Genomic DNA, 24,082 nt, shown 5'->3' on the forward strand with positions numbered 1-24,082 from the left:
TGCGATACTTTAAGTTTTCCATTTTGTAAAATAAGTGACGCAAATAGAAAAAAATAAATGAATGACCGTCATCGAAGCACAAATACATGAGTAAATAGCTGTACAAATTTGAATTTGGAATTCCTTACCAAAGAGGAGAACATCTTGATTAAAGTGGCCAGTACGATATACGCCAATTTCATATGTAAGGACCTATTTCTAAGACTGAAATTAGTATGTTTTAATTATAGGAAAATTGGATCAAACGAATGCAGATTTGAACCAAGTTGTGCAAGAGCGGGAATCACTTCAAAAGACTGTGGAAGCGCTGAGAATTGATAAGAATAACCTTGAAAGGAATCGTGTTGAAATTAATGCTATGGTATGTTTATATTCACATTGAGCTGAATAATTATTGATATACTATAAAAAGTTTAAAGAACATGCCCTCTATCTATAAAAAAATATATCTATTATTTTATCTATCTTTCTCTTTTCATCGCAGCATAAATAGTATTTGACAAAGAGAGAGAAAGTTCGATAGGACTTATATAGTTTTTATGAAGGAAGACCTAGCCTGAGTACCCTTAATGCCTTAACCCTTTTAGCGCCGTAGCGCTGCTCTCGCTAATTGTGAAAAAATTCAGCGTCGGGATAGCGCTCCTTTTGACAGTAAATATGTTCAATTTCTGTGTTTTTATTATCTTAGAATAAATAAAAATATCTTCTGAAGATATTGTTAAAAAAAATATGAATATTGGTGTATAATAACAGAAATGGTGATTTTTTTTAACAAAATTCAAATTGTACCATATATTTGTAAAATATGTATGGCACTAAAAGGGTTGAAATAGTTAATATGTATTTAAAAATATTTATAGCAAGGAATGGGTTAAAAAGGCTAAAGATGTGTTAATGTTTTGAAAATACAGAATAACAAAGAAGTGATTTTGTTAAAAAATATATTATAACATTTTTTAGGATTTTTAATAATTAATATTACTAGGATTATTATCTCTAAAAAGCTCATTTGTATTCCTGCTTACGTTTCATCGAATGACTTCATATATAATTTAAAATACTGTGTAGGTGGAGTCTCTAACATCGGACTATGAAAAACTTCAAAAAGTAAACAATCGTCTAGAAAAGACAATTGAAGGGCTAGAGAATGAAAAAAGATCACTCAACTCGGAAGTCGATCATTTGCATCGAGAACTTACTAGTAGGGACTCAGTTTTACGGTGAGTACCTTCAACGAATATAAAGTCATTTAATTGAACGTTTTTATCTCGAATTCATTGAAAAAATATACAGTTATAGTGTATCAAATTTAATTTGACAAGTAATATTTTTTACGTTTTGTCTATGCTTACAACTTGATATTATTGACTTATTTATATATTAAACAAAGTCGGGTTTGGTCGAACACATGAACTCAAAAATGGATGGACCGATTTTCGTAGTATTTGATTTGTTGGACTTATGTCCGTCCCAAAAAGTACAATAGCTATTAAAAACATTGGAAATTTTACGAATTATTTTTGTCCATTGCACAAATACAAGTACACAACCATCATTAGAACCGTCATCAACCCTGACGCCTAGGGTTAAGCGGTGGACGTTTAAGTACATCCCGTTCGATCTACAATCTTAAGTACTCCGAATCAAGCAGCTAGTATAAATTCCCATTCTATGGTAAAATAATTCTTTATAATATTCTTTCTCTAAATAAAACAGTTTAATGAAGTTAAAACTCGAAAACATATTTGTTATAAGCACTTAGTTGAAACAATAAAGCAATTAAGGTGAAAAGAAGATTCTGTTCTTTTTGCTGATAGTACATGTCTAATTGCGTAAGTGTTTCTTTATTGGAATGCCTTTTTCGTTTGTCAAACGTTTAATCAAATTAAAGAGCGTAGACCGTCACCAAAATAAAGGTTTAGAATCGACAAGACATATCCACAATATTCAAATTAAAAAAAAAAATATGTTGTCAAATATTAATTTAAATTTATGCGTGCGTTAAATTTTTTTATCTAATCAGCTGATCAAGGCGTTCATTGACTCTTATGGGGTCGAATTTCTGGGTCAGGGGTTATGTATATCATAGGCAAATATGATGTTGTTTGTATGTAATATCATAGATCACTATGTAGTGTACTTTGTTTTTTTGTTATCGACTGTATGGTAAGGAAAAATCAGTCAAGTCTCAATCTTTTTGGATTTATTTTACATAGTGAATTAATATTATAGAATGTTTGCTTTTAATTTCAACATAAATTTAAATTTGTCTGTTTGTTAATATATTTTGAGTTACTATGCTTAGATTGCGTTTTTTTTCATAATCTTCAGAACGGAGGAAGAACGTTCATCCCGTCTCCGTAGCGAGCTGGTCAGTGTACGAGAAGAGTTGAATAAGACCGCTTTAGCTCGAGATCTACTGGACCAGCAGAAGATAGAGGCGGATGCTATACTGTCACAGATGGAGAAGAATAGAAGTGGGTTGGATTTGTCGTAATTGTCAATTGTCATTGTCGCAATTAGCCATAGAAGCGTTAGTAATTAGTATATAATGGTGTATCTTCTGTCTTTCTTATGTTATATACGTTGATACAGTTAAGGTATTCCTCAATTTCCAATAAATAAATTTTGAAATAAGTTTCATCTCTACCTAACCAATTGTATCTAATTATAAAAGAATATATACACAAAACTTCCTATACTCGATTTCATAGGCTATATGAAAACGTCATAAACACCCCCTTGAAATAATCGAAGGCTATGAGTGTAATGTGATAAATCCAGCTTTTAAATAAAACAAATAAATGTTCTCGAAATTTTTGTTTACAAAGCATTTTTCATCGTTTTTTTTACCGCCTACGGATTTCATACTTAAATAAATATGGAATAATTACTTTAATTGCTATCCCATAGTTGTAACATGTAAGTGAGCTTACATTTGTTTAAAAAATGTCATCACAAAAATAATTTCAAGAATTTCATTCTTAAAAAGCCGGCAACGCACGCAACAGATTGCCTGTTGTGAGTGTCCATGAGCTATCACTCAACCTCAGGTGAGCCTCCTGCCCGTTTGCCTCCTGTTATAAATAAAATCTCTAACAATATGGTATGAAATTTTATTGACGCCTAAATTGTTTCTTACAATAATAATTTAAATAACTTTGAATCACGGTAGTAAAACGTCTTTTACTTCAGGTGAGTTGGAAATTGAGTTAGAACGGAGTCTCTTAGAACGTGGTGATCTTCAAGACTTGGTGGAGAAATTACAGTCGCTGGTTCGCAACCTTGAGTGTGATAAGAAGAAACTCATTGAAGACGTTAAACTTGTAAGTACAATATTACTTCATTATCTTTAAATGATAAATGTTGAAAAGGGTTCCTCACCCCATAATTACGCATGTAGGAGGCACAGAGCAAAGTAATATAAATAAAAAGTATATAGCAATGATTCGATGTTGCTTATAAGTTAATCAGAGCAAGTTGAAAACGACTTTGACATATACATTAAACTATTTCTCCAAATATGAATATATTAACTTCTAATTTTAAAAAAATGCTTGCATATTCGTATACACGGAGTTTGTGTTAGATGGTTTTCAAATATAAAAAACCGTCAAATCACATGACCAGTATCTTAGTAAATTTTATTTATGATTATTAATTAATTATATTCTAGTTGGAAGACGAGAAGTCTTCGCTCTCCAACCAGTCATCAGACCTTCAAGGAGATCTGAACTCTCTCCGAAAAGAATTGTTAGCTGCTGAACAGCACCGGATGGAGTTGGAGACAGATAAATCAACATTACACGAGAAGATTAAGTTCTTGGAGGGAGAAAGAGAGAAGGTTGAGATGGAGTTGAGACAAGTTACCAGGTAGGACCTAAAATATTTATTTGCAAATACTAATTTTTAATATAGAAACTCTTTTGACAAAAAAAAAAAATAGGCACGAAAGGTCGATTTCAGTTAATTATGAAATTAAATATAATTGGCTGACATACTCTGTGAAGTGAAGTGAATTCTGGCGATGATTTTATGTTCGATTTCGAAATTCAAACTAGTTTTGCTTCACACTTGAAGTCTTTTAAAAATTATTTTATGTCCTATTAAGGTATTTAAATTGGAATTGTTTTCGTTCGTTTTTGTTTTTTTTTAAATAGCCAAATTTAGTAGATGATAAAAGCGTTTAAGTTAATATGCCAATGCCAAAATTTGCTACGCGTTTTTGTTACGAAAGTGCTTTTTAAAGGATATAATAATAAGATTACCAAGTTTTCCTGCAAAACGGGATTATGGCGCTGCGTGTAGTTTTTGCTTGTGTTTAATTTATTTTTATTTTTATAAAACAGGGCTAACGGGTAGGAGGCTCACCTGTTAATTGATACCGCCGCCTATAGACACTCACATTGCCAGAGGACTCGCAAGTGCGTTGCCGGCCTTTTAGTAATTGATATATCTTTTCTTGAAGGACCTTCAAAGTCGAATTGGTTATATACATATAGTGATGTGATGCGTGCCAAAAACTACCCTAAAAAAATCGTTGAACCAAAAACGAAGGACGGACGTCGATGGAATTTCGTATACTGACTTGAAGTCTGATAATGAAACTCAGCTGCTGATATTAATCCGAACAACTCCTCTGAACAAACACAAAGCTTATATACTCAATATTGAAACAATTTTTTTTAATATTGTATTATATTATTATAGAGAAAGGGGAGAATTAAGTTCACAATTGACCGCGATGGCCCGTAAGAAAGACACATTGAACGAAGAAATAATTCGACTACAACAAAGATTGGAGCAGGCTAACGAAACCATTGGTCGTTTGAACCGTTCTATTGACAATCACGTTAAGGAAGGTGAAGAAAAACAGGTAAGATTCATTACGATATCTTAAGTAAAACCCAAAAATATTGAGTTTATGCAAAGTATGAATGATAATGAAACAATTTTATAGAAAATACATCTTAATATAAAGTATTTATATTTGCATGCCAGAAGATGTTTGATGTTTAAGGAATTTTGAAATGTATAAGATACGAAAGATAAAGATTCTTAATATAAACATATTTTAGAAATTGTGTGTATTATTAAATTAAGTATAATTTGACTGCACTATTAGGGCGAGATTGAGAAACGACTGTTGACTCCCGTATATCCAAATCTAACACATTTTTGACGTACTGGGATCACTATTAAGATTCGTATATGAATAGTGCTTAGGGAGCGTTCAAGTATTACGTCACACAATTTTTGGAGATTCTTGACCCCCCCCCCCATGAAATGCGCAATAACGTTTCTGTTTCTAATAGTAAAACGCTTCGTGACCAACTTCAGTGACTCTTTAAACTTACCATTATGTGCGTACTGGAAAGTAGAAAATAATATCAACAATAACGCGTAATTCAATCCCCGCCCCGCATCGTAACGTTTTACAAAACGAAAAAAATCCGTTACGTAATACTAGAACGCTCCCTTAACTTACTAGTTTATAAGCTATTTCAGTCCCGGCGAAATAATAATAACAGGTTTCGGTTAAAAGGCGAAAACTTACAAAGGATTTAACAGCACAGATGCAGAAGTGTTCAGTCTATGAAAACTATGTATTGTAATAAATCCTATATATTTTCTTACATCATTGTATATTTTACGTTTCTAGATATTAATAGACAGTCTTGACAAAGACAAACAGCATCTCCAAGAGCAATTAGCAAGTGTTCGCTCTGAGAAAGACGCGTTGGAGGCTGTTTTGTTCGATACAGCCAATATGTTGGAGGATGCTGATAGCAAACGAAGCAAACTCGAGCAGGACTTGCAGAATACATTAGTCCAACAGGAAAATCTTAAAGGTATACGCGACTTTTGTAAATATTTTTCTATCTATACGAGTGAAACCGCAGGGCATTGCTAGTATATAATGTACTACTAGTAGTCAGTATAGTATTGTCTTTTGTTAAAATAGCTTTTACACATTAAGAAAAACACTTTTTGAACGGATTAAATTATTAAAAATAATTATTGACATAATTCTAAATTTTAATATTTTCCGACGTTTCGCGTGCTTTTCAGCGTGCTTGGTCACGGTGACCACATGTTTTTCTTAGTAGTCAGTATTTTAAGACTCTGAAAATATGTCAAATAGATTAATCACCAGTGAGTTAATAAATTGTTTGCAGGTCAAATAGCACGTCTAACAAAAGATTTAGAATGCAGCGAGAAGAAACTGCGTGAAACGAAAAATAGTATGCAACATCAAAGCGGAAAGAAAGAGGCAGAATATCAGCAGGTTATCACTAACCTGAATCGCACCACAACTGAGAATATAACCAAACTTAAAGAAGAAAAGGTAATTTTCAATATGGGGCCAGCAGTAGCCATAAAAAATTATTGTGTGACAGATCAAGGAGACCAGATAGTCTTGTGCTATTCAGTGTCGAATAATAATATTAATATATATAAGTCTCCTGTCACGATGTTTGACCGCGATGGACTCCTAAACTACTTAACCGATTTTAAATTAAATTGGCACACCGTGAGCAGTCTGGTCCAACTTAAGAGATAGGATAGCTTAGATCTTTAATTATAGTCGCAATTTTATTTTATTGCAAATTATTTGTCTATAATTAATTGACAGTCACAAGTATCTGTTAACTCCAAAAGATTCTAACAGATGTCGATACTTTTCGACTGGATTGAGTAAGTAATCAATTGATGGCACTGCTATGGTAAACCGACAAACGTGTCATATACGCTACAATTCATATCAGAATTACCACGTGTTATTGAGGCTAAAGTATAAATTAAATTTATTTTTTAGTAAACGAAATACCGTGAAATTCAATTATTTCTACTTTTTCAATAAAAATAAATCAAATTCAAATTATAGTGACGATAATACAGTGAAATTATTCTTTCATGTCGCTGTATTAAGGCTAACTAAAACCACATTAAGGAGAAACGAAGTTCGCGGGGGCAGCTAGGCTATATATATAAAATTCTCGTATCACAATGTTCGTTGCCATACTCCTCCGAAACGGCTCGACCAATGCTTATGAATTTTTTATGCACATTCAGTAAGTCTGAGCATCGGCTACTATCTTTCAAACCCCTAAGTGATAAGGGGTGTCTACCCCAAAAAATATGTTTTATTTAGAAAATGTTTTGTTTTTATATTTTTATGATACAGGATACAAAAATGCATACAATCCTTAGTTGTCACCCCTCTACGATCAACCCCTATTTTTATTGAACTTAAAAACGTTTCCTGGAAATAATATACATGGCAAAACGACGTTTGCCGTGTCAACTAGTATTATCTAAAAGTAATTCTACAACATATTTGACTTCCATGTTTCAAACCTAATAGTGTGGTAATAGTTAAACGTTACTAGCGACAGTGTCAAGCAAAATGTGCGACATTTTTTTATGAGAAAACATTCAAAATTAAATTCAACATTATTTGCATAATTATACAAAAAAAAATTAATTAAGTTAATAAACATACGAAACACAATTTAAAGATAACAATGGCACCTCAAGACTAAATTCAATCTTCTGTGCCTGACACACACACCATCGGATTTTTATGTCTAACACGTGAGTGAGTGTTAAATGCGCACAGGCCATTGGTTGAACCGGGTTTGAGCCGGGCTTCGAACCTACGAACTCAGGGATAAGAGTTACACATAAAGCTACTAAGCCAACCCTGCTTTCCAAAAATACAATTGTCTGTGTAAATATTGTGGTCACAAGGCCTAATTTATTGATTCTTATCATATTATGCTCCTGCGCTACATATATAACAAAAGCCCTCCAACTTTCCGTCTACCAGTACGTGATAATCAAACACTACTAAATGGATTTTCATGTGGTTTTCTCATATTTTATGAGCATTTATGTAAACGTCAGCCGTGACCCGTATGAAACCGTGGTGGTCTAGAATCTTAATATTATTAAACTTATTAAAGGAACAACTCCGTCAAGTGCTCGAACAGAAGCTAAATCAAACTATAGCAATGCTGTCGAGTGAGAAGGAAGTATTGGAAGCGAGTGCGAGAGAACGGGAGAAGAAATTACTGGCGTCCCGCGATCAGTTGATGTTACAACACGATGAAGCTATGCTTAGAGCTGAGAATGATAAGCAGCAGGCCTTGCTTATGGGTATATTTTTTTAAAAATCTTTCTTTTTTCCTTTTTAATCATACAATCAGTCTTTGAGACTATAAGTAGATACGTTGAGTGTTTCTTGACGTGTTAGGCGCTACTCCCAGCGTAGCCTGCCTATTCTTATTTAAACTCAGTCTGTTAGGGTCAAAGGACCTTTATGTCTCGCCGCTTTTTTAGTCGTCGAGTAGTTTCTGTTAGCTGTCCTGCTAGCTGATTGGAGTGCTTTTGAAGTCTTAGTTTGTAGTTATACCCATGTGTGATTATTTCCTCTTTTATCATGGGCATATTAAGAAATTCATGGACTTCTGTTGTTTTGGAAAATTTTGGGTGTTTGATATTTGCTTGAGTATGTAATTTTGAGCTCTTTGTATTATTATTATATTTTTGGCACTAGCAGATCCCCAAAGCTGTATTCCATATGTCCATATTGGTTTTTAAATATCTGGAACAAGTCATATAAACAAAGTAACGTTTGCTACGACGTGAATATAGTTTTACAAATACCTTTCTATAGAAAGATCCTCAACTAAAATGATTACGTATTTTCGATTTAGAACTCAGATTTTATTTAATAAAGTCTTGTACCATTTTATGAAGAATTTTTTTTGTGTCTAGTATATTGATAATATTGTTTATTTATTTAGACAAGCCCTTATCCCATTATAAAATCTAAATAAAAGTCTATCGTTTGTTGCCATAGTTACCAATATTTCATACATACATCGAAATAACATTGGTCTATACTACTTTCAATCTACGTTTGTATGTATGTATGTAAGTGTAATTACCTTCCTCAGCTCATCAAGAACAACAAGCCCTAATAGAACGCTTGGAAGAAGCAAAACGTATATTGGACTGCGAGCAGAACAAACTGGAACGAGTCAAAAGAGACGCTCAAGCCAGGTCAGATCAGGACAGGGGATTTATCAACCAGCTTAAGGATGACCTGTCTGCTTTGAAGACTCGGCTTGAGGAAGCTAAGTAAGTTGATTTCTAACTATTGTATATGTGCTGTTGTAAGTGATAAAGCTTACAATTATTCAGTGTACGATTGTATGGATATTTAAAACTAATTAAGAACATTTACTGCTTAATAAAAATTACACCTTGTATAAATTATTTCAACAAAATAAAAGTAATTGTTTTTTTGTTAAACAATTTTTTACGAAAGTGACATGTTTTACGTGAAAGGAAACGAAAAATTACTAAATACGAAAATTTATTAAAATTGGAAATTTTATACATTAAAGTTTTTTTTAAGCATTTTGTATTCCAGTAATTTTTGGTATGGAATAGTTGGTCAAAAGAACAAAGCACCCACTAAAATGGGTGTCCATGGGCTGCGATGGCTGCTCCTTTTGGGAGTCTCGTAGCTCGTTATAATAAATATACAATAAAAAAAATTAGCGTATGATACTTTATCATTATTTAATTAGTAGAAAATAATGTTTTATTTCTTTTTTTGTTTTATTATGTTCTAAATTGTCATCTTTGTTTCAAAACAGTTCTTCAATATACTCCGTTTTAAAACATATTTACGAACTTGCTTTTCTAAATATTTAGGGCGGCAGCTGAAGACGATTGTGCGAGATTCGAGAATCGTATAAAAGAATTGCACTTAGAGAAGGAAGCGCTGAATCGCGAGTGTCAAGAGACGCGTGCGCATCTCTCATTGGCTGAGGACAAATATGACGCCGCTTACGTACAGTTACAGGATACTATACGAAAATTAAAGGAATGTGAGTAATTATTATATTTTTTCGTTATGTATGTGTTTTTGTTTTGTTTGTGAAAAGAATTGCGTATTTAGGTATTTAAGGGATATATATAAGAGATATATCTTCAATTTATATATTGTGCATTTCAGTGGAAAACGAATCAGAAAGTCTTCGCAAAGAATTGACAGACACTCGACGCCAGCTGAGCAACTGTTCGGCTGAGAGAGATAAATATAACAGTGCCTGCAAAGAATTAAGAGAACACGTAAAGAGATCGGAGCATGAGAGAAGAGAAGCTGCACGAGATAGAGATGAGGCCTACCATAAGATTGCTGGTGAGTTTATTTACTTTATAATCGGTATTTATAAGATGAAACAAATTCTGTGTTTATCTCTAAGTTTACTTTGGGTTGTTGCGAATTTACCGTGTGCCTTTTTAATATACCAAAATAACGCTCATCGAATATTTGAAATTAAATTATGTCGCAGTAAAGTAGTTAAATTAGAAAGTTAATTGTATCTCTAGACAGTTAATTAAATGTCGATATTCAATCAAGTCGCTAGCATTTTGATTTAAATAAAGCAGCGACAAAAACTATCTGTTTTTAATTAACTGTCTAGAGGTTCAATTAACTCTCTGATTTAACTACTTTACTGCGACATATACACTGAATGCAGGAACATCATTTTAGATGTGTCCATTACATTATACTGTTACCATTTGACTTGTTATACATAGTAGTTATTTTCAAACGGCAAACATTTTTGCTCGAAATTTTGATTGGCGAGATATTGGAACCTGGCTGCTTGACAAAGGAAACCTGAACAGATATTGCCAAACCATTATCGTTTTATCTGACATTATTTTATAGAAATTGAATGACGTATAAATCGTATAAGACGATATAATTGGCTAAACATGTCTTCATATACCGTCTCGCCTACCTATTTCTTAAAATGTCATATTTTTTTATAGGATTAGAAGAAACCCGAACTTCATTAGAACTAGAGCTATCTCGCGTTCAAACGCTGCTAAAAGAGTCTGAAACTAGTGGACAGCACGTTGATCGGTCTTTACGGACAACAGAAGCACAATTGAAGCGAGAAAGAGCAGCATTGGAACAGGCGCAACATGATATCAAGGAGTTGCAATCTAGGTGATGTATATTTTTACACTTATTCACAAAAAAATTGATATTAAAAAAAGTTAATTTTTATTTGTTTATTTGCTTAGATTTATGCGTATACATACACGTATTTTTTATATTAAACTTACTACTTATTATAGTAAGGATGTTTCTAGTGTGATGACTAGCGTCTGTATAATTAGTTTCCATACACTTGTGTTATTTCTAAATAAATAATTCTACTAAAGTGAAGGTCTTTTCTCCGTACAAAAAAACCGGTTGCGATAGGAATGATGTACCCAACCACCAAAAATATTATAGGAAAGTCAAGTTAAGTCATAAATGCTTCCGTCTCATTTTAATCTAAACTCAATAAAAATAATTTAACAGCTTGCCACAGAAAAATTTACACTTGAAGTCGATAGGACAGTGTTGCCTACACAAAAAAAATGAAGTACAATAACACAAAACGCTTTAAGTAAGTAAAAGCAACACTGATTTTCAGTGGTACAGTAACGGACTAAGTCGATAATATTATACATTGCTGTTAGGCAAACAATTGTTCTAATAAAAAAAAATCAAGACATATGAATTCAAATACATATTAACATTTACTTAGACAACTAATATTGCATGTGCAAGCCGCTTACAGCTACTGCAATACAGTTTTGTTTGGGGCCCCAAGCACTGTTATATAATATTTAATATCATTCAAAACTGATACAGCCATACTTCGTCAAAAAAAATTGTCGAACTAACAAAATATTTATAGACTCCAAAACGAGAGTGAAGAACGGGAGCGTATATCAAACGAAGCGTGCACGGCTAAGCGTCACGGGGCAGAACTGGACGCCATGTTGGGAGCTGCGCGCGCAGATATTGCAGCTTTGAGACAGCGAGGTGCTGAACTAGAAGAAGCCTGTCGAGCTAGGGATCAAGTAAATATTAAATTACTGTACTTAAAATGACGCTTTATTCTTTTGTTTTCATTGTTTTCTTCTATTTAATAATACAAATTACGTTTATATAGGAGACACAATGTACAATTATGAAAGACAGTAAAAAAATGTTTACAAAGTAACATTTACGGCCAGTTCTTCATTAGAACGCGCGAGAAGAATAAACTTCTCCGTCCCACTTTAAATCGCCAAGTTTTATTTTACATGTTTGTAAGGACCGTTTATAAATAACCGTGTTATGCTGAAGTGTTATGTATTAACTAAAAGATATGCGGGTAGAGGACAGGGTCTGAAAATATGTTCTATGTTTAGTAAAAGTCCCTCGCTGTTCGAGATGTTCAACATTTTCCGCTATATAACCCATATTATCCTTTCATTGCGCCACACCCTGTATATAACCTAATTCAAAAGATATTAAAGAATGTTTATTAAATGACAACGCTAATACTAGGGAATTCAATGTTTTGTCATTAATAAAATCAGTTTTTATATGAATGAGAGTATACGTTTTAGAAAGTAACGAGCCGATTTTAAAACAGAAAATATATATTTTAATAATTATTTAATGTGATGTTATTTGATTCTTAGGAATTGGTTCTCCGTTTAGAAGATTGTCGATCAAAGGAGCGGCGTTTAGAGGAACTAAAACATAATTTGGAAGTCTGCCTTGCTGACGCTACACAGCAGATTCAGGAGCTTAAGGTAAAAACAATGATTGAAAAAAATTATACGCTAAATATGGGAATTAAAATTCCGCAGGAAGTGTTAACAGTATATAAACATTTTTGAAACAGACTCGACTTGGCGCTTCCGAAGGCCGATGCCGCGCTGTTGAAGCAGCTCTAAGCCAAAGTGAGGCGGGTCGTCGTGATGCTGAGGCAAGATTATCATCAGTTGCACACTCGTTACGACGCGTGTGTGGAATACAACCTGATGGCTCTGTGCAACAGGCTGCAAGGAGGCGTTTAGCGAGTCCAGCTAGAAGATACAGTCCACATAGGGGTAAGGTTTTTTATTTATTTATAATTAATTTCTTTATTTTACAGAATAATATAATAAAATCATAATATGTTATATTAGAAAGCGCTGTGGTTTGCATAAATGTCATTCGGAAGCAATTAGAAAGACAGTCACAGTACAAAGTAGTTTTAGTAAATTTCGAGTCGCTACTAATTATTAGAACAAATATAATTATATAAATGTTCGTTATACCCTTCAAATTTCGTCCCAAGTATAGCAAGGGCGGGTCTAAATTTATCTATAAAACCGTGAATATCATGAAATAATAATTAGGATTGTTCTAATCAGTTGAACCAATAGCTAGTTCCTTACTTAAACATCGGAATTCTACAATAATTACGACTTGTAAGGGCGTGTTGAGAATTTAACTCAATTGTCCTTAAGAAAGTAATTTATTGTTCTTCTTCATACAGTATTGATAACATTATAGTAGGTAGGTAGGTACATACAATTTGAGTAGCCTAACATTGAACCGTGGGGAGGATGCGTGGCATCGTAACCCTTATATTCCAACCTTCACTTTGACTGGCTTCACTTAACGACGCGGTCAAGAAAAGCTACTGAAGTTCCACGAGCAGACGCTCCGGAGGGCTATCGTACTCGCAGACATCTAGCTAGCAAATACCACAAGTTTGAAGGGACTTAACATTATATAGAAGCCACACGCTTCTATGTGTGCGTTGCGTGTACGCGTCTTGGTTGTAGTGTGACAATACGTCAAAGAAAGTCTGTCGCGTTACAGACTTTAATTTATTTGTAACTTAGGAATTCTACAATAATTACGAATTAATTTTAAAATTATTATATATAAATCACTAGGTCGTGAACATTCAGAGGACCGCAATGAGATCATCGACGTAGATCCAGAGATGATTAAGAAAGGTGTACGGAATCTCATGCACGAAGTCTGCCAGATTGAAAGGGAAAAAGTTAGTATCACACGTGGGCATGGGCACTAACATGCAAGTTAGTATGAGGCAAATATTCTACGAACAGAAGGTCGCTTTTATAGCCTGCAAAATACAGCGGATTACTCTCATCCCTGAGTTCGTAGGTTCGATTCCCAGCCGTGCAATTGTGGACTTTCTGTCTACGTGCGTATTTAACATTCACTCGAACGGTGAAGAAAAACATCTTGCTTTAAATCCAAAAAGTCGACGGCGTGTGTCAGGCACAGAAGGCTGATAACCAACTTGCCTATTACATTGACAAATGATCAGGAAACAGATATCTGATCTCAGACCCTAAAAAGGTTGTAGCGCCACTGGTTTATATTTTTTATAGTAGAAAAGAATCCAACGTGAGAAAATCGTTTTTATTGAAATTTATTGTTTACATTTAGAATGACATTGCAAGTGATATAGAGAAGGGGAAATGCGGGGCTGATGGATTTCAGTACAGTTTTCGATACTTTAAGAAAATTTTCACTATTTTTGTTGGTAATTCCTTTAGAAGGTATAATCAACTGCGATTATTTATTTATCATAATATATTTAGTTAGTAATACTTTATATTGTATAACAATTTCAGGATGACTATAAAACTCAAATGAACGTATTTAAAAAGCAACTTAAAGAAGCGACAGAACAACAAGGTATATATATTTTAAATTTCTTCTGTAAACTTTAAGTATCTAAATTGGTTTCCATAAAGATTTATGTTATATTAAGGTAATTATTGCATTTCTTTAGGCAAAGGTGAAGGTAAATTGCAGTCAGTGAGCAGTAATCTTCGTGGAGTGCAGGAAGAAAAGGCAAAATTGCAATCTGCTTTGGGACAGAGGGATGCTCAGCTCAATGCATTGGTGAGTAATATCTACGAGGGGAAATATCATTGTGTCGTTTCGCAAGACAATACACTTTGAATTTTTTTGGAACCCTAGCGACAATAGTTATTGTATTATAATATAGCTGTAAAATTTCAGCTGTAAAGTACCAAAATTAACCTGTTAACCGGGGAATTCCCTTTTTAATTATGCAGCATTTAACGGGCGCGCGCTCGTTTATTTCAACGTACGTCACGTCCGGAAAACGTACTTTCATACCATTCTTCAAAGCGAAATGATATGGATTTAATCCGCGTCTTAAATCCACGGTGAAACAAGTATCTTATAAATACCTCCGTTGCACAAACTATACGTCCCATCCGTTCCACGGCGTATATATTTTCAAGGACGTTTTCATATGTCTTCGTACCCGTAGTCGTATAATTTTAAATTGAGATGAGAAGTGTCTTGGCTAGTGTCTAGCCTAGTGGCTTGGCTGCGCAGAAATGGACTTTCTTTCTATGTGCGCATTTAACATTCGTTCGAACGGTTAAAGAAAACATCCTGTCCAACCAGCTTGCCTTACCCCCAAAAGATCGACAGTGTGTGTCAGGCCCAGGAGGCGCATCACCTATTAGATTAACAAATTATCATGAAATAGATACATATAACTGCGGCTTAAATCTAAAAAAAAATAGCGTCACTGATAAAATAAATTATAATTCAGTTTATTTTTCCAAGTGGTGCAACATTTATTAAGAAGATACATAACACATGATGTGATGTTTAAGATCGTTAATGATTTGGATATTAAAATTTCTGTTTCAGAATGAGTCAGTTCAAACAAAGACAGTTGAAATAAGCAACTTGCGTGACAAAATTACTAGTTTGGAGGCAGCACTCAGTTCTGTCACTGAAGAAAAGTCTCACAATGAGGTCGGTATAGTTATAGCAATATGTGTCTAAATTTTACTTGACAGCTGTGGTCGAAATCAATTATGATCTTGCCAAAATCTTACGTAACTTGTCGAATATGTTATTCGCTCATTTTATTTTATGACTCTCCACAAACTTTCTAGAACAAGTCGGACAATCTTCGTGGTCAACTGGCTGAACGCGTGCAAGAGGTGGCTCAACTTAGGGAAGCTTTGGCAGCAGCTGAGGGTAACTTATTTAATTTTTGAAGTAAAACATCTTTAGGCGCATATGGGTAATTTTTGTACGGATAAAACGCAATAATAACTATATTAGCTATTAATAGAGCGATTGAGACCGATTGAGAGAGAGTGAGAAACGGCGAACGTAGCATGAAGCAAATAGCCATGCAGCGAGAGTAGAACAACAATAGATGCTATTTTGACAAGATATTTATATAATGTTGAAACACGAACTTATATTTCATATTTTCCATAATGCTTTAGTCGCAACAATACCAATAGAAATCTCATCGAATAATGTAAATATCGAAGAAATAAATTAATAAAATTAAATTTATATTTTTTTATATTTTCGACACTTAATATTACAATGACAATAAAATTCCTCACATATCTTCCTTTTTCCCTTCCTCAAAGTCTCGGAAATCTAATGTTTTCGATTTGTATAAATATGAACAAGACTTAAAATTTAGTTTTTCTGACATGTGTTCTTTGTACGTCCCTACGTACTTTTTTGTATTCGGATATACCCTTCACTTAATCCATCCAGAAATATTTAGCGCTTTTTTTTGTCTACCCACATACTTGTTTATTTCATGCAGGACGTGCGGCACGTCTGGACGTCCGTCGCGCTCAATTGGAGGGTGATATACAACGTAGTGCCGTTGCTGCTAGAGATAGGGATCAAGCACTCAAGGTATCGGTTTTAATATTTATAGGTAACTGTTTTATACGTTAGTTATTGTTAAAACAATACAATACTACTTTAAATTTCAAAATTTTGTTGATGATTGACAATTTTGTGTAAACAATAAAAACTTATTTATGACAACGTAAACTTTATGTAACGAAACTCAAGGGACTGTGCAGATTTTAACGTTACGAACATTTATCGTTAAATAGAAAAAAGATAAATCTGTATTAGGACAAGAAAAAGTTTATTTCAGACTAGTGTTAGTAATTACATAAGAAACAATTCTTTTTTTAACGCAATAGCGTTAACAACAAAATAACAGACTATACGCAATATATAGTCTGTTATTTTCGTCTGACGTATTTTGTCGCACCAGTAATTATCTTGTATTTTTTTACTTATTTTATTCACATCTTGCGATATGGAGGCATTTTCGTGATTATGAACGTGCAAGTTGTAAAAAAAACAACGGATTTCTTAGAAAGTACAATATAGGAGAATAAAGCGACAAAAGGACGAACACAGCTCCGCAGTTTTAGTTAATTTCGGCAACTTAAGTACTTCTTATTATTTAATTATGGTCTTTATTTAAAGTGGGTGTAACTGTAGAGTGTATCATTATATGGAAGACAAGTTGAACCGACCAAAGCCGAGTGATATCGACGCTTTAGTGTTCATCGTTAATCGTTTAGGGACGTTACACGGATTTTACATTCTATTTGCTCTTATTATTATCTATTATGATAGTTTATAATATTAAAGAACTATAAATTAACACCCCATGAACTAAGATCCCACTGCTCGCCAATCACACACAGCCTTCTGTTTTTTGATGAAATTAAATTTTAAACAAATATTTAGGATTTTACAATGGAAAAAAATTGCCACCATTAATTTTTGTATTGCTACATATCTGTTTTTTCATCCATTTTAATATCAATAGTCGTAGATTTTTCAGAATAAACTGAACATTATAATTACTCATTAACTAGATCAACGCGAGTATCGCACATATGCGTACACATTAAAATGAACGTCTGATGGAAATAAAATGCGTTGATAAGAGATTTACTTAAGTATTGAACAACTTTATTTCTTAGTCCAATTCTGTTGATAATAAAAGGTTTCAACGTATTTCATCATTTTCAACTACGGGACGTCCGTAATCTATCGGCTATGTAGCCTATTAAAACCCATTTCTGATTTTTTATTAATTAAAACTTAACAAAGACATATATATAAGAAAACCTTAACTATACAAGTTGTTATTTTTAATTCTGTAGTTTAAAAAATCAAATTATACTTACATTATTTTAATAACCCGTTAAAACGCTTCTTTAGGCAAGATGGCGTCGCATGCGTATACATACGTAGACAAACGTCAAGTTTTTAGTGAAGTAAGCATGAGAACTATCATTCAAACACTATTTACGAGATTAGACTCATTTGTGCGCTTGTGTCACGTGACTGACGTGTAAAAATCAATATTTTTCATTATCGATTTTATAATAATTGAAAGATCATTTACGACATATTTTACTCGATAACGCTTTTTAAAACACAGTGTTTTAAACAGATTTATCTTAATAACACTTTATTTTCACACTGTAACATGTACAATATAATTTGCAAAAATAAAAACATATTTTTAAATTTTAAATATAAAACTTGGTTTTAAAACTAATTTCCAGAAACTTCAGGACCGCTGTGACGGGTTCATTCGTACGATAGCATCACTTGAAGACAGGTGTACCTCGCTGAAAGGAACTGTTGAGCAATTGTCGACTGCCCTGCAGAAGGCGGCAGCGGCCGAAACCGAGTTGAGGGCAGAGTTAAGCAAGACTCAAAGACTACTCAATGAGGCGAAGAATAATGAGAACAACGCAATGGACAAGTTGAGGCAGACGCAGAAAAATATTGGTAAGGATTCTAATGTTTATTATAGAATAGAATAACAAATAAAAATAAATATAAAATGTTATTATACACTTAGTCTACGTTAGTTACTGTTATTTCCATTACTTCGTCTTCTGCAGTATGGACCCCTTTTGGGTAAAGGCCTCCTCCTAAACTTTCCATTTGAATCTGTTCTTTTCTTCCTCCATTCATTTCTCCCCAGAAACCGTTATGATGTCGTCAGCGATCACTTTTGTGGTCTTCACACGTTTCTTTTTCCTGGAGGACATTCTTTCAGCTATCGGCGGTCATGGCTTTGGCGGTCCATCTCTTTTCTGTAAACCTTGCAATATGGCATATTCAATTTCAACAGTAAGGCTTGAGAATAATATAATATTGCCAGTAATTAATGCGGCTCATGGCTGTCTGTATAAATAAATAATTATATAACATATTCGAAAGATACACACTGAATATTTATTGTTCAGAAATATTATCATTGAAGTATGTCTGCTCCTTTCTTCTCTTTTACTTTATATAATTATAGATATCTATCGTAAAAAGTATTTAGATTACACAAATATGGGTGAATCAATATCATTTACACTTACACATTAATATTTTGTTTACAATGTCAATACAATTTTGTTTTCAGCAAATTGTGAGAACGAACGCAGAGTTCTTACGGAAAAGTTGGAAAGTGCTAAAGCGGTTGCGGGTGAATTCAAACGACTTAACTGTCAGTTGGAGGATCAAGTACACCGTCTTACAAATCAGCTGGCAAATCTTGAAGCGCAGAGGTATTGGGCAGAGATATTTTTACGTTTATTCTTATAGGCAAGATCATTAGACAAATCAAACTCTCAAGGGAAATTAGAGAATTCTCACTAAATAAATTAAGTCCCTCGTTAAACGTAAATTAATCAATAAAGCTTTTTATAAATTTGACGAATACTTAAATGATCCTAATCCTTGGGATTGATTTGCTCCAGTTCAAACAATTCATATGACTCAATACTTGGCGATTAAAAAGTGTGGCGGAAAGTTTGTTGCTAGTTCTTCTTATCCGCTTTACGGCCTTGACTTGCGAACTGGTAGTAAATGTAAATTTACAATTAATTTAACTTCTTTTGACGTTCATAAGTGTTCTTGTTTACCTATATGAATAAAAATATTTTGAGTTTGATATATGTAATTTTTTAGGTTATAAAAATATTTTTTCTTATGATCATCTATTAATATTACCGTTTAGCTTATTTGTAACGTAAAGTTATGCATAAAAATATTAATTATAAATAATTAATTTTTATTATGCGGACTATTTGTTTATACCCGCACCAACAAAGCCAATAATAAGGAGAGAAACGCTTAACGCCTATTTAACACATAATGCTTATAATTAATAAGTTTAGGAAGATAAACTTTGTTAAAGGATTGCAAAACACACCTACACAACACAAAAAAAAACTTGGCGATTAAAAAGAGCGGCGGTGAGTTTATTGCCAGTTCTTCTCTTCCGTTCTACATCCTTGATTTGAGAACTGGCAGTAAATGTAAAATTAGAAGCATTTAATGTATATTTCTTATTTATTGACGTGCATATGTATAGTACATTGTATATGAATAAATATTTTGTTATAAATATTTTTTTCTTTCTTTTCTTTTCTATTGACGTCATTAATATATATATTGTTTCCCGTATTGCTATATATTTAGCATTTATTTATTAAGTATTAAAAAATCTGAACAAATTTCAGAGCCGATCTCGAGTCCCAGCTCCGCATGACCACATGGGATGGAAAAGAGAGTGATAGCAGTGAGTTGGAGAGAGAGCTCCATGGTCTTCAACGGGAGAGATCTGAGCTTAAAGCGAAGAATGACGCCCTTCAAGATACAGTGAGGAAGATGGAAGCCGAGAGAAGAATGACCAGACCGTCAGTATTGAGGAGCAAGAGTCATGATAGGACTGATAAGGGAGTTTATTATTCGGATTTGGATTCTGGTAAGTTAATGTAACCTGGGACGTGGGGTAGAGAAATTTTCTGTGTCTAAGTGTTTTTCCTTAATATTTTTATGTTCAAGTGAAATATTGTTTTTACTGCTTAACGCGCTGAATACGCTTTTAACCCAAGACCGAGTTATAAGCTACGGATAAGCTTAAGCTTACGGTTAAGTAATTTTTTTTTTATACATTTATGATATTTGTGATTTCAAATCGTACCACAAATCTCAATTTCGTATTAAACTTTACATATCAAAATGGTTTCACAGCTTATGAAACTAAGTTTCATATATAGAGTAACAATCATAGTTAAAAATACCTATTGACTTTTATACGTTGGTTATGTGACACAAAACGGTCATGATTCCACATCAACTATGACGTGCTTGTATTGTTGTGTTAAGGAAAATCTAATTCAAATATCTCTTGGCCTGTCTAATTTTAATAATTTTGTCAGAGACTGTTATTGATGAAATACGTCATATTTGTGTAATTTAACACAAATCTCAGAATGATAACACGTAAAAAACAATTTACGTATTTACAATCATGGTACGTCACAAAAACTAACGAAGCCATCTTGGCTAAACAAGCGTTTTGTAGGAATCTTAACATTATGAATGCAATTTTTTAATGAATGATTGATTAAAGTTTCTGATCCCGAACTCCGACTGTGTCGCACATCCGTCTCATCAAAGTGATATCTTCCGTGTCCATGGCCTTATATTAATTAAAATATCTAATATTAAACGAATATAATTTTTAGGAGCAGATTCGTCAAAAGAGTCACATTTATACAAAAGCTACAAAGAAATACCATGTAAGGACAAAGGCCCGTCCTACAGCACTGAATTGAGTCTGATGGAATTGGAGAACAGGGAACTGCGAATGAAGATACGGAGACTGGAAAAAGAACTCGCTGATAAGGTATGGTAGGGACTCTCCAGCCTGTGCCAGGACCGTGTCAAATATATATGCGAAAGTTCATACGTCTCTTACCAATACCGTCACAGGCCTTATACAGAGTAATGTGCCGGTATGTTCTATGACGACACGAGACTAACGGCCCACGCTGGGCATATTGTAAAAGGTCTGTCAACAAATTTTCACGCGTTAGACCAACGTATACGTATACGACGACACACGTATACACAGGCTAAGTTTAGAAAGGCTTAAATTGGGGCACGTCCCAAAAAATTGTGAAACAATTGTTTAGTGAAACATTTTGAAATTAGTCGTTTTGTAAAATATTTTTTTAAACATTATTATATATAAGATCTTATAGATAGTTTTTTTTTATAGTAAGCTCGTAGTTAAAAATAATCGGGATTTTGTCGTCGGTCAAACAATGATAACTGACTTAATTAAATAGTCTGCTTCATATCTACCCGCTCACTGTTAAAGGACTTACTTCCGAATACACATTACACAGAATTGGAGATCATGTTAAAAAAAAATAAGATAACAAATTGTTGTAAACAGTTTTAAAAATTGTTATTTAAAACATAATATTTCGTTTTTATGGAAGACGGAACTGGAACTCTGGTACTTTTTACCACAAAAGGGTTCCCAAATCTTACACATTTTAATTTAAACAAAAATGCAATTGCAAATTGTTTCTCTCTGTATAGCGCTGTATTTATATCGATTAATATTTTATAGGAATCGGAGTTATCCATCTCTCGTAACCGTTACCTATCCGATTTGTCTACGGGTGGTAGCAGACAAGACATCGACCAGTACAAGCAGGCTGCGTTGCAGGCAGAAAGGCTTTTAGAGGCAAGAGAAGCCAGCCATAGACAGCAGATCATCAGATTGGAGAACCAAGTAAGCGTTTTTTATAAACTTTCGATTTAAAAGTGATATTCTGGATCCTAAGTTACCGGCTTGAAAAAATGATATAATGAAGCGGCTAAATTGTGAAAGTCATATCGAGATGATTTAAATGGTATATTCCACGTGTCTATGTGAAGCTAATACTTATATCGACTTAGTGCGGTATTAGGTCCGTATTCTAAAAATAAAGTGAAATAAATTTAGTTTCAAGAGCCCTGTAGAGCGCTCAATGCGAAGTTGTGTTCGATATACATAGTATAATGTAGACCTTAGTATACCACAACTTTTCATCGTGTATAAACGATTTTAAATCGCTTCATTATCATTCGCACCTAAACTTGTCTTAATATTAAAAAAAACACTTAAAATATGTTAATTTTTACTTAATATTAAAACAGTGTAAAGTCTAAAAAACTACACTCAAGGGACTGTGCATATATTTACGGTACAAAGAGTTGTCGTTAAATGGTAAGAAGAATAATCTGTGTTAGAAAAAGATAAAGTTTATTTCATACTAGTACTGCTACTAACCTGTTATTTTCGCCTGACGTCTTTTGCTGCATCAGTAATTATATTGTATTTTTTTACTTAATTTATTTAATATCTTGGGATATTCAGGCACTTCACAGCATGTGCAAGCAATCCCAATTTGTAAATAAAAGGTCTGATTTCTTAAAAAGTTTGGTACGTATGATGCCGAAAATCGTGTTTATTAAGGGCTAGGATAATAAAATGACAAAAGAACGTACACAGTTCCACAGTTTAAACTTATTTCGGCAACATAAAAAGTACTTTTTATCATTTAATTGCCGTTATTAAGGATTTATTATATGGTATACAATTAAAAAAAAAACACTTTTTAAACGGATTGAAACTATGTATTATAATAAACTTATAATTATTTAAAATTATGTAAATAACTATAAGTTTTTAATACTAATACATAGCTTCAATGCGTTTAAAAAGTGTTTTCTTAATGTCTAAAAGATGTTAACAAAAGACAATACTATATGGTATACAAACCAACCAAAGCCGAGTGATTTCGACGCTTAAGTTGTTAAATCGAGGGACTTTACATGGAGTTTACGCTGTATATATTTTTATTATATAAATAAAATATTAAATTTATTATATATATAAATAAAAACAAACATATGAAACAACCTCTTACGTTACTCAACTTACTTATGTAAGCATGCACCCTAGAACCCTATGTCTAACTCCAATGGCTTATTTCGTTAACCAGATAAGCCAGCTCCGTACGCAGCTGTCAGCCGAGATTCGTCGTCGGCAGTCGTACGTGGCCCGAAGTGGGCGAGCGGCTCGCGACATGCAACGGCTGCGGTCGGCTTTAGGAGACTCTTTGCGGACTGTGGCACAGGTAGGACATTTATTAATTTATTTATGGCACCATCTAGTGAGGAAATTGAGAAGGACGAAACAATGAATTAGTGTGAGTGCACGTTAGTTGTAATTGCTAAATAGTGGTAAGTAGAAAAAATTGTAGACAAGAACAGAGTCCGTTTATAGGTATCGTAATGTGCAATGTCTCAGTTCAGAGACAATATATTTTAAAACTTATTTGAATGTTAAAATGTGGACAATAAAATACAGGCAATCTATTATAACAACATCGACTACTCATATTTGGTTGTAAAAACGGATAGTCGTAACAGATGACATTGTTATTACGTACCTAATACCTAGAATTCAGCCGGTATGTTGATCTAAACGATGAC

The 24,082-nt window shown here is 33.4% G+C and overlaps 1 protein-coding gene across 1 annotated transcript in view; it reads left to right on the forward strand.

Moving 5' to 3' along the window:
• The window catches only part of LOC123711634 (rootletin), a 49,250-nt gene that overhangs the window by 20,497 nt on the left and 4,671 nt on the right, over positions 1-24,082 (forward strand). The window contains exons 11-38 of the mRNA XM_045664277.1: positions 231-361; positions 1,069-1,220; positions 2,332-2,477; positions 3,196-3,326; positions 3,677-3,873; positions 4,711-4,876; positions 5,663-5,852; positions 6,180-6,349; positions 7,971-8,163; positions 8,967-9,150; positions 9,733-9,908; positions 10,037-10,222; positions 10,864-11,044; positions 11,787-11,952; positions 12,562-12,675; positions 12,768-12,975; positions 13,813-13,922; positions 14,524-14,587; positions 14,685-14,797; positions 15,587-15,694; positions 15,838-15,922; positions 16,518-16,612; positions 18,301-18,529; positions 19,161-19,305; positions 20,263-20,507; positions 21,274-21,434; positions 22,170-22,334; positions 23,590-23,724. Of these exons, the coding sequence (XP_045520233.1) occupies positions 231-361; positions 1,069-1,220; positions 2,332-2,477; positions 3,196-3,326; positions 3,677-3,873; positions 4,711-4,876; positions 5,663-5,852; positions 6,180-6,349; positions 7,971-8,163; positions 8,967-9,150; positions 9,733-9,908; positions 10,037-10,222; positions 10,864-11,044; positions 11,787-11,952; positions 12,562-12,675; positions 12,768-12,975; positions 13,813-13,922; positions 14,524-14,587; positions 14,685-14,797; positions 15,587-15,694; positions 15,838-15,922; positions 16,518-16,612; positions 18,301-18,529; positions 19,161-19,305; positions 20,263-20,507; positions 21,274-21,434; positions 22,170-22,334; positions 23,590-23,724 (4,346 nt within the window). The remainder of the gene's footprint in view (positions 1-230; positions 362-1,068; positions 1,221-2,331; positions 2,478-3,195; positions 3,327-3,676; positions 3,874-4,710; positions 4,877-5,662; positions 5,853-6,179; positions 6,350-7,970; positions 8,164-8,966; positions 9,151-9,732; positions 9,909-10,036; positions 10,223-10,863; positions 11,045-11,786; positions 11,953-12,561; positions 12,676-12,767; positions 12,976-13,812; positions 13,923-14,523; positions 14,588-14,684; positions 14,798-15,586; positions 15,695-15,837; positions 15,923-16,517; positions 16,613-18,300; positions 18,530-19,160; positions 19,306-20,262; positions 20,508-21,273; positions 21,435-22,169; positions 22,335-23,589; positions 23,725-24,082) is intronic.

This window comes from Pieris brassicae, chromosome 7 (genome assembly GCF_905147105.1).
Source record: "Pieris brassicae chromosome 7, ilPieBrab1.1, whole genome shotgun sequence".
Taxonomy (NCBI): Eukaryota; Metazoa; Arthropoda; class Insecta; order Lepidoptera; family Pieridae; genus Pieris; species Pieris brassicae.